The sequence below is a fragment of the Phoenix dactylifera genome, chromosome 6, assembly GCF_051530095.1.
Source record: "Phoenix dactylifera cultivar Ajwa chromosome 6, Ajwa_hap1_PhDact_Kaust_v1.1, whole genome shotgun sequence".
Taxonomy (NCBI): Eukaryota; Viridiplantae; Streptophyta; class Magnoliopsida; order Arecales; family Arecaceae; genus Phoenix; species Phoenix dactylifera.
The window spans coordinates 23,431,345-23,442,348 of record NC_143195.1 but is presented as its reverse complement, the minus strand read 5'-3'; the positions used below and the strand labels follow the sequence as shown (position 1 = coordinate 23,442,348).

The 11,004-nt window shown below is 41.1% G+C and overlaps 1 protein-coding gene and 1 long non-coding RNA gene across 2 annotated transcripts; both read left to right on the top strand.

Annotated features, from left to right (window-relative positions):
- The first annotated feature begins 913 nt into the window (after positions 1 to 913).
- LOC149753363 (uncharacterized) lies at positions 914 to 1,555 on the top strand. The gene is made up of 3 exons (XR_016395666.1): positions 914 to 1,243; positions 1,333 to 1,434; positions 1,527 to 1,555. It is a non-coding gene; the product is annotated as an uncharacterized LOC149753363 (long non-coding RNA).
- A 4,985-nt stretch (positions 1,556 to 6,540) lies between these two features.
- LOC120110943 (uncharacterized) lies at positions 6,541 to 8,661 on the top strand. The gene has a single exon (XM_039126996.3). It carries the CDS (start codon positions 6,541 to 6,543, stop codon positions 8,659 to 8,661), a length of 2,121 nt encoding a protein of 706 aa, XP_038982924.2.
- The last annotated feature ends 2,343 nt before the right edge of the window (positions 8,662 to 11,004 follow it).

Sequence of the window (11,004 nt, the reverse complement as noted above, 5' to 3'; positions counted from 1 at the left end):
GTTCAGCAGGGTTAAGGAGATCAGCAGGGTTAAGTTTGAATCAATCAGGCATAGAAATGCTGACACTAAACCTTTTGAAATCTGGTTTTCTAAATGGATGGTTTTCATAATGGTAAGTAAAATATATGAAGCATACGTTGAATGAGTTATTATATTCTCTTTTATTAGCCCTTTATTTAGTATAAATTTATCATTTAACCAAATATTGATTCTTTTTTGTGCATACCAGGTAATAATATGCCCTGAGGGAGATGCTTTAAAGATGTGGAGTTCCAGCATTCTCAGATGGGATCTACTTCTGAGCAGTCCCTGCAGTCCCAGCAGCCATGTGAGGACCAGCAGCACGAGTCAGTATCTCAGCGCGAGCCTCCTGCTGATTGCCCGGAGGATGAGCTCCGGATCCAGAGTAATTTGATTTAAAGTTCATATTTTATGTTCATATTTGTCTTCAACTTTTTAAGACATTTTATTTAATTTGAATAGATGGACAAGGGACAGTGAGGACGAGACGAGGACCCACTCAAGCAAAGGATGTGTGGAAGCTTCCTTTGGGTGAGAAGATCGTCATCCGATGCAACGAATTGGGGCAGCCCATCAATAGAGTTGGAAGTCTTCTATCAAGCTTTTTAGGATCGATTGCACGCAAGGGTCAACTATGTCCGCTCAACTATACGAAGTGGAATGACATGCTTCCTTCATATAAGGTTGAGCTTCTTAGACTCATGCAGGTAATGAATTAAATTTGTTCTTTTTAATTTGATACCTTCTGTATGTTAATTTGCTTACTATCATAATTTTACTTTTGAAGTTTAATATTATTATAACATTCTGTATCTTGTTGTAGGGTAAGTTTGTACTCCCTCCAGAGAGCCATGATTGGGTGCTAAAGTCCCTCAACCGCAAATGGAAAGAATATAAAGTAAAATTGAAGGCGGACTTCAAGCGCGAGGGTATGACAGAGGAGGAGGTTGCTCGTGTGACTCCTTCTGATGTATACCCTCAGCAGTGGAGGGAGCTTGTTCACTACTAGTTTTCTGAAAAAGGACAGGTCATGTATATTGTTTCAATATCTTATATTATCTTTATTATTAATATAGATTGCAAATATATACATTGAATCATATTATACTGTGTGCTTTTATTTTGGCAGACATATTCTAATATTGGTAGATCTGCACGAGCATCTCAAGCAGTTCCTCATACTTCAGGCTCGAAGAGTTATGCGAGACGTAGAAATGAATTCGTAAGTTCTTTTGAAACTATTTGAAACTCTACTAACATATAGCACGTATCATGATATATAGTTTGCCAATATACTTTCCGTATGTATAGATAGTAGAGCATGGAAGGGAACCTGGTGAGGTAGAGTTTTATAAGATGATCCACACTCACCGAGATGGCAGCTTTGTCCGGGACGAGTCGAGAGATATAGTTGTATGTACCCATTTTTTATTTGATCACAATTTTTTTATTAATTTTACTTTTTTAAAATATTAATGTGACTATTTTTTTTTAGAGAGATATAGGAAAGAGCTACAAATCTTATTTCAAAGCACGTCGGAGAGTCATCATCATCCGACGCGGCCAGTCGCGTCGAGGCTTAGGTCTACGCCGAATTGATGGGCCCAGAACGTTATGGTCGCGTGAGGGGTTACGGTGTCGGAGTTACCCCCACTCAGCTGTCTGCAGTGAGCCGATATACCCAAGATGCCAGACAAGGTACTAGCACTGCAGAGGTTTGTAGTTTGAAGACAGAGATGGCACAGATAAAGCAGTCATATGAGACAAGGATAGAGGAGATGAGGCAGAGTCATATGACTGATATGGCGAAGTTGAAGCAGAGCCAAGAGTTGAAGATACAATCTTTACAGGATCAGCTTGACCATATTTCATCTTTTTTGCAGAGATTTGCTCCTCCGATACATAACTAAATCTATTTGAATATTTTATGTAATTATAATGTATTTTTGTATGAGCATGATAACTTTCGTATTTTTAGTTTCTAAAATATTTTTTTTTCTTGTAGGTTGATGATACTTCATCTACTCGTAGAGATGATGATGTCGTCGACCCTTGATACATATCGTAGATTGTGTACTTAGGAATTTGAGCTGTATGTTTTTAGAATGTTTTTGAAGTACAATGTAATCAAATATGATAATATGAATGTAATCAAAGTTCTTGTTTGTGACGTGTATTTTGTTATATATGTAATTCAGTGTATTTGTTTTGTTAGAATTTAATGTACACAGACTATTAAAAATTACTTTTACGAAAAAAAAATTAAAAAAAAAAAATTTATTGCCGACGCTTTTAAGCGTCGGCAAAAGCAACTGACTGGCATGCCTTTAACGACGATTTATCGCGTCGGTCTAGTCCCATATTAACCAACGTCGGTCCAAGTTCGCCGACGCTTTTAAGCGTCGGCATAGGTTGACGATGCTTTCTTAACGCGTCGGCCTAAACCGAGCCCACGCCCACCTGCCCGACGTCTTACCCACGCTTTGGGGAGCGTGACCAGGAGATCTACCGACGTTTATAAGCGTCGGTAAAGATCCAAGAAAGCGCCGGAAGATGTTCTTTCTTTTGTAGTGGCAGGAGCAGGGCCGGCTCGGGCCTTAGGCGACTGAGGCAGTCGCCTAAGTCCCTCGACCTAGGGAAGGCCCCCATCGCACTATTTTTTTTATTATTATTTAATGCGTAGCTTTCAGGCTTCAGCCTTTCCCATCCGAAAGCTAGCTAGAGTCGTAGCTGGGCACTGGGCAGTGGGCGACGACTACCAGTACCGGGATACGCCGCTACAGATGCATCCCCTTCGGCCCTTTGATGTCTTCCCAATGACAGATTGGCTGGGCAACGGCTATGGCAGTTGACAAATGACAAGCAACGGGCATTTCCTCCCTCCTTCTCTCCCCCCTTCTCAGTTCTCTGCCGTCGGTGCTTTTTTTTTGATTGCTGAACCAGTGAACCTTCTCTCAATCTCCCGTTCTCCAGTTCTCGGCAGACTCAGCAGCTCGGTTCTCAGTGCTCCGAAGTCCTCTCCAGGCTCCACTGCAGCACCGCTCCATCTCTCCTCGTCATCCTCAGCTCCTTCGAGGCTCCAAGCCTTTGACCTCCGGGTTCCGGCCTCCTCGGCTAGTCGGCTCCGCTCTAAAGTCCACCATCCTCGGTCCTCCTCCTCCGGCTCCAAGAAGGCAGAACCCGGCGAGTGGCGAGCCGCCGGCCGGATCTCCTCTCCAGCTCTTGGACCGCCGACCGGATCTCCTCTTCTGGCCGACGTTGCCGTCCTCGGCTCCTCCCGTCCTCCAACCTCCGGGCTCTGGCCGACGGAAGACCCGGCGAGTGGCAAGCCGCCGGCTGGATCTCCTCTGAGAGGAGTCCTCTCCAGCTCTTGTCGCCGTCCTCGCCGTCCTCGGCTCCTCCGACCTTCGGGCTCCGCCGCTCCGGCCTCCTCGGCAACTCGGCTCACTCCAAAGTCCACCATCCTCTGTTGGACCGTGAACATCCCACTGAGATTGCTAGTGAAATAATATCTAGTGAAGAGCACAATGAAGAATCAGATGGAGATAGGATAAACAAGAAAAAAAATTGTAAAACTAGTTCTATTTCTACTGATTTTTATGATTCTGGTCAATGAAAAAATATTGATACAAAATTTAGAGATCTAATGGTGGAAAGATGTCTAATTAGAGATTATGATTTTCATTTTTCTAAGGATGAAAATAATAGATACTTTTCTACAATATATTACATTTGTAAGTTACCTAATAGTGAAAAACATGATAGAAGATGGTTAGTGTATTCGAAAGATTTGGATAGAATATATTATTTTTGTTGTAAATTATTTGATTCAAAGCCTAGCACGAGTCAATTAGTCAATGAAGAAAGTAGGAATTGGAAAAATCTAGGTATCAAGCTTAAAAGTCATGAAACAACTAATGAACATATCATTAACATGAATAGGTGGATTAATTTAGAAGTGAAATTGCTAAAAAATAAGACAATTGATAAAAGTCTCCAAGAACAAATAAACCAAGAGAAGGATCATTGGAAAAAAGTTCTATTGAGAATTACTGCTGTCGTAAAAAATTTTGCAAAAAATAATTTAGCATTTCGAGAAAAGAATGAAAAGATCTATCAATGCAATAACGAAAATTTTCTAAGTTTTATTGAAACGATTGCAGAATTTGATCCAGTAATGCAAGAACATGTTCGATGCATTCAACATGGTGATATTCACAATCATTATTTAGGTCATAATATTCAAAATGAATTGATTCAAATATTAGCATATTGGTGCGGGCACCAGAATCCTGAAAAGACTCCAATCAATTAACTCAAAGTCACTGTGGCTTTGATCGAGTCCTGTAAATAAATTCAATAAGTCAGAAAGCAAGCCTCAATAAGTCAGAAAGCAAGCCAAGTCAGGACATGTTGCATGTTTCTACCACCACCTTTGCACACCCTTGGAGCACCACCTCGGCATCCACATCAACATCAGCTGGCCACCTCACCACCACTCCAACCAATGGAAGCACGCCAACCAGGATGAAGTCAAGCATAAGGAGCCGACCACATCATCTCATCAAAGAAACCAATGCAACGTCATGCCACCTCATCAGAAGAACCAATCACCATGCCACCTCATACAAGTTGACACGTCACCCAAATTCAAAGTCCAAGAGGTCGGCCACAATTTAAATGCAAGAAAATTTCAAATGGGAGCCAACAACTTTTCAAATCCTCCCCCTTAAAGCCGGCCAACTTTCTTTCCTTTTCTCTAGCAACCAAGCCTTCAAATGTGGAGCGCCATTCATTATGTGTTTAAATTTCAAATCATGAGGAAAGTCTATAAATACCTCCTCATGATATCTTGTAATTTCAATTGATGAATGAATAAAAAGTGCTTCTTTCTTCCTTAGCAATCTTGCTTCGTCACCTTGAGAGAAGGTTGGGCGTGAGGCCCTTGTTCCAAGTTGGGCGTGAGGCCCTAAAGCCACTACCACATCCACCATTGCCCTACCTCCTCTCGCCTCCTTTTTCTTTTGTGATTTCCATTCCCCTCTCACGCCAAAGTTTTAATCCCTGTTTCTTTGCAGGTCCTTAAAGTACTCCATGTCATTGGGTCAATTATCCTTCCAAACCAATAGCAAAAGGGCCCTGTTGCAACGGAAGATGAAGCTTGGTCATCCAATCATCAACCTTCAAGAGTGAGATCAAGGATCCTCCTCCAAAAAAAATCCAGAAGTTCAATGTTTAGTAAACCTCAACTCTAGGTCTGATTTATTGAAGGAAGTGTCCTAATCAAGTGGTTTCTCAACCACAACGGTCCATTCTTCTAAGTCCTAAATGAATTAGTACATGCGGGTAACTAGTCTTGAAATTACTATGCTCATGTTATTGTTTTCTTATCCCATATGTGACTGAATTTCCTGCTGCTATTAGGCTAGTTAATCAACATAACTTACTGATAATCCTTATGTTTAAATCCCTCGCATTCATCCCGCATCATTTTTGGTATCAGAGCAAGGTTAATTGGGACACGCACATTGATTATGCTGAAATTCTGCACTTGCTGAAATTTCTGCACTTTTCTGAAATCCATTGATGCCAAAATCCTAGTTTGCATGCCTTATTAAGTTTATGAATTAAATCTGAATATTTCAAATTTTAATTCTGAATTTTAGTTATTAAAGTTGAGATCTGATCTTCACAAATTTAGGATTTGAAGTTAATAATTTCAAAGTAAATTTGAAATTCTAGGTTTGGGCTCCAAATCTGAAATTTCCAATATGACTTTTGCATTCGAATTTCAAAACTTAAAATTTTGAAATATTAGATCTGAAATCTAAATTTGAAATTCAAATTTCAAAATTAAAAATGGGAACTTAAATTGAAACCAAAAAAATTTGAGATTCAAAATTTAAATTTGAAATTTAAACTTGAAATTTGAAATTTGAAATTCAAAAGCTGAAAACTAAAATTCAAATCTGAAATTCAAAATTCAAAAGTTTAAATTCGAAATTTGAAATTTGAAATTTTAAATCTCAACTTGTGTGGACATTTAAAATAGTTGCATCCATCATAAATCATATTAAGGGCACTCTAATTGCAACATAAGGGAAGAATTTCATCACCTTTCCTTAGCCCAAAACAACCACCCTCATAAATCTAGAACCTAAGCCTAATTTAAAACTCAACTAGCCAACTTAACTTAGAAACCACAACGAGTCTTTAGGCTAATTGAATTTGGCTAATTCCTTGCTGTCTAGAAAAGTTCCGATCAGGGTCGTGGCTACCATCTTATCTGCCCAGCCCCGTTAAGCGGTTGGTGTCAGCTAAGTATGGTTAATGGCGGTTACACGAACTCTTGGTCCAACTGGCCTGGGCAAGTGGTGAACCAATTTTGATTAGATAAGTCTTTGATTTAGATTTAGCAAACCCTAGCATAGGCTAGTCATTTTGTTTTGTCTTGAGCCTTGTATGACAACTAGATCAGAATCACCCTACAACCCATCACATACACAACCCATTGAAGCCATGGACCCCAATCTTGAGACCATCCTAAGGACTATGACTGAGCAGTTCAAACAATTGAACAATAGGTTTGATCAAGTTGAGGAGAGGCTAGGAACCCTAGAGGAAAATCAACATACCCACGTGGAACCTGAATTGACACCCCAACCCCATCGCCACCTTTTCACTCCTGAACATAATCAACGACGACCACATCAGGATCATGTAGACCAGGATGAACGAGCCCTTAGGAGTATCAGACTTGATGCACCCTCCTTCGAAGGAAGTCTAGACCCTAAGGTATACATTGATTGGGAAAATGACATGGATCAATATTTTGAGTGGTATGAAATGTCGGAAGAAAGAAAATTCAAATTTGCCAAGCTTAGGTTGACACGACATGCAAGGTTATACTGGAGAAATATTGAGAGGATCACTAGGCAAAGAGAAGAACTACCTATCAATACATGGAGACAGATGAAAATTAAGCTAAGAGAGAAATACGTCCCATTATCCTACGAACAGAGGTTACTAGATCAATGGCAAAGATTAAATCAAGGAGGGAAAACTGTATCTGAGTACATTGCCAAATTTGATGAGTTCGCTATGAGGTGCAACATAGTCGAGTCAGAAGCCGTAACCCTATCTAGGTTTAGAGCTGGTCTTAAGGAGGACATTCAAAGGGAATTGTTCTTAAGGGAAATTCATGATTTAGACCAAGCCTACCAGATTGCCAGAGACTGCGAACGATTCCAGAGGGGACCCATTTTTCGACGACCTGAACCCAATAGGATTAGCAACCCTGGAAGCAGGCCAAACCCAAGTTCAAACCCATCACACAGACCCAATCCTATCACTCCACAGGCTCGTAGGGACGACAAAGGAAAAGCCCCTGAAGGTAGAAAGGAAAATAATGTCCCTTGTTTTAGGTGTCATAAAATAGGACATTATGCAAGCCAATGCCCCACTAGAGCGTTACACATAGGAGAAGTAGAAGAAGAAGATCCTGAGACCCTAGAGAATTATGGAGAAGAAGTCTACGAAGCAGAGACCAATTTGGTAGATGAATATGAAGAAGAGGAAGAAATCATTGAGACGTCTGAATTTCTAGGAGTTGTGAGATGTATATTGACCCAGGCTAAAGAACAAGAAGATTGGTGTAGGACCAACATCCTACAAACCTTTATCAAAATAGGAGAAAAAGCCTGCAAAATCATCTTAGATAGTGGAAGCTGTGTCAATGCCATATCAACCAACACCATCAAGAGTTTAGGGTTGCCTACCATACCCCATCCCGATCCCTATAAGGTATCTTGGATAAATTCGACCTCAATACCCATTAAACTTAGATGCCAAGTCCAGATACAATTCCAATCCTATCAGGAGAAGGTATGGTGTGATGTCCTTCCTATGGGAGTAAGTAGCATTATCCTAGGCAGACCATGGCTATACGATCATGATGCTACCCTGTTTGGACGATCAAATTCATGTTCCTTCAATCATAATGGAAAGAAAATTGTAGTTCACCCTACCCCACCTAAGGACAACATTAAGAGGGGAGCTAGTAGTAGTCTGAAGGAAAAGAAACCTGGATTGAACCTAATCAATGCTAAGGAATTAGAGCAAGAGATCAATGAAGGTTCACCCATTTGGATGTTGGCTGTTAAGGAGAGCCTGGACCAAACCCCAGTAGCACACCCTCAAGAAGTGGTTGAAATCTTAGAGGAGTTCAAAGATATATTTCCTAAAGATCTTCCTGACAACCTACCACCTTTAAGGGACATTCAGCATGCCATAGACCTAGTTCCAGGAGCCACCTTGCCCAATCTACCCCATTATAGGATGAATCCTTCAGAGCACCAAGAATTGCAAAAGCAAGTTGGCGAGTTACTTAGGAAAGGGTTCATTAGGGAGAGTTTAAGTCCTTGTGCAGTACCTGCCCTTCTGACCCCTAAGAAAGATGGCACTTGGAGAATGTGTGTAGATAGTCGTGCCATCAATAAGATTACCGTCAAATACCGTTTTCCTATTTTCCGTCTAGACGACATGTTAGATATGATGGCCGGAGCCACGGTATTCTCCAAAATCGATCTTAAGAGTGGCTATCATCAAGTAAGAGTTAGGCGAATGGAAAACCGCCTTTAAGACTAAGGACGGCTTATTTGAATGGGTAGTGATGCCTTTCGGTTTATCCAACGCACCTAGTACCTTTATGAGGATCATGACCCAAGTTTTAAGGACATTCATTGGAAAGTTTGTAGTGGTCTATTTCGATGACATTCTCATATATAGCAAAACAAAAGATGACCACTTAAATCACCTTAGACAAGTTTGTCAATCACTTAGACAAGATAGCCTCTATGCTAATCGAAAGAAATGTGAATTCATGACACATAGGACTATCTTTTTAGGATTTGTCGTGACCACTGAAGGAGTATCTGCCGATCCCGAAAAAGTCAAATCCATAATCGAGTGGCCAGTACCCAAAAACATTCATGACGTTCGTAGCTTTCATGGTCTAGCCACATTCTACAGGAGATTCATTAGAGGATTCAGCACAATTGTCGCCCCCATTACTGATTGCCTTAAGAGAGGAAATTTTGAGTGGACCAAGGCAGCTGAAAAGGCCTTTAGAGAGATTAAGGACAAGATGACACAAGCACCTATATTGAGATTACCCGACTTTTCCAAAGTTTTCGAGGTTGCCTGTGATGCATCAGGAGTCGGGATTGGAGGCGTTCTAAGTCAGGAAAACTACCCAGTAGCATTCTTTAGTGAGAAATTAAACGACGCCAAGCTAAGGTATTCTACCTACGATAGAGAGTTGTATGCAGTGGTCCAAGCCCTAAGGTACTGGAGACACTACCTTCTGCCACTAGAGTTTGTCCTATACTCCGATCATGAAGCCCTACGTTTTCTCAACTCTCAGAAAAAGTTGAACCCTAGACATGCGAAATGGGTAGAGTACATCCAGGACTTCGTCCTGAAACAAAAGGCTGGAAAAGAAAATCGTATTGCCGACGCCCTTAGTAGACGATCTATGCTCCTCACTTCTGTTAGTACCGAAGTCATAGGTTTTGAAAGGCTCAAGGAGGAGTATGAACATTGCCCCGACTTTAAGGAAACCTACCAATCAATCCGTCAAGGACCCTCGAGCCAATTTCCCGATTTTACCATTCACGACGGATTCCTCTTCAAAGGAAATAAGTTGTGCATTCCCCGTACCTCCACCCGAGACTTTCTAGTTTGGGAAATCCACGCAGGAGGCCTAGCTGGTCATTTTGGTAGGAACAAAACCATCTTAGAAGTTGAAGACCAGTTCTTTTGGCCAGGTCTAAAGAAAAACGTTGCCCAAATAGTAGCCCGATGTCGAACCTGCACCACAGCAAAGCAACAACGACAAAACACCGGTCTATACTCTCCCCTACCAGTCCCCGAATGCCCTTGGCAAGATATTAGCATGGACTTTGTGTTAGGATTACCCAAAACCCTGAGAAAACATGATTCAGTATATGTCGTGGTAGACCGATTCTCCAAAATGGCACATTTCATACCTTGTTCCCAGACTTATGATGCCTCAAAAATAGCTAAACTTTTTCTAAATGAAGTGGTTAGGCTACATGGTTTACCCAAGACCATCGTATCAGATAGAGACGTTAAGTTCACTAGCTATTTCTAGAAGACCCTTTTGCAGCTTAAGTAGGTTGAACCCAGAACCACAAATGCAATAATAAATCCTAATCCATCAGTGCCGTAGATAAATGGGTCATTTCAAGCATCTCGTAGTTGAGCGGTACTGCCATCAAGAGTTCCAATTCAAATTCTCCACTGCCTACCACCCTCAAACTGATAGTCAGACCGAAGTCGTTAATCGGAGTCTAGGGAACTTATTGAGATGCCTTGTCGGTGACAACCTAGGAAACTGGGATCTCCTATTATCACGTGCTGAATTCGCTTATAACAGCTCAGTCAATAGATCCACAGGAAAGAGTCCCTTTGAGATTGTCCATGGATATAAACCTAGGAAACCTGTAGATCTTATTCCATTACCCTCACATGCACGAGTCTCAGAGACAGTAGAATCATATGCACAACATGTCAGGGATTTACATAATGAAATCAGTAAGAAAATTGACATGAGTAACAAAGCTTATGCGCAAGCAGCTAATCGTCACAAACGGGCTAAGAAATTCATTGAAGGAGACTATGTAATGATTAGACTAAAACCTGAAAGGTTTCCCCCGGGAACTATGAAAAAATTGCATGCCCGCAGTGCAGGTCCATTTAGGATATTAAAGAAAATTGAAGCTAACGCTTATGTGGTTGACTTACCCCTTGATTTTGGTATTAGCTCGACCTTCAACATCTCAGACCTTATAGAGTATAAGGGACCAACATTGATACCTAGTGAGCCTTTTGATCATGCTCCCATTGAGAGTGAACCCACACCTGAGTGCCCTCCAGCCACATTTCCAGAATCGAGAGATA

Excerpts from the sequence above, each read along its gene's own strand:
- LOC120110943 (XM_039126996.3), top strand. The coding sequence starts at position 6,541 with ATGGACCCCAATCTTGAGACCATCCTAAGGACTATGACTGAGCAGTTC.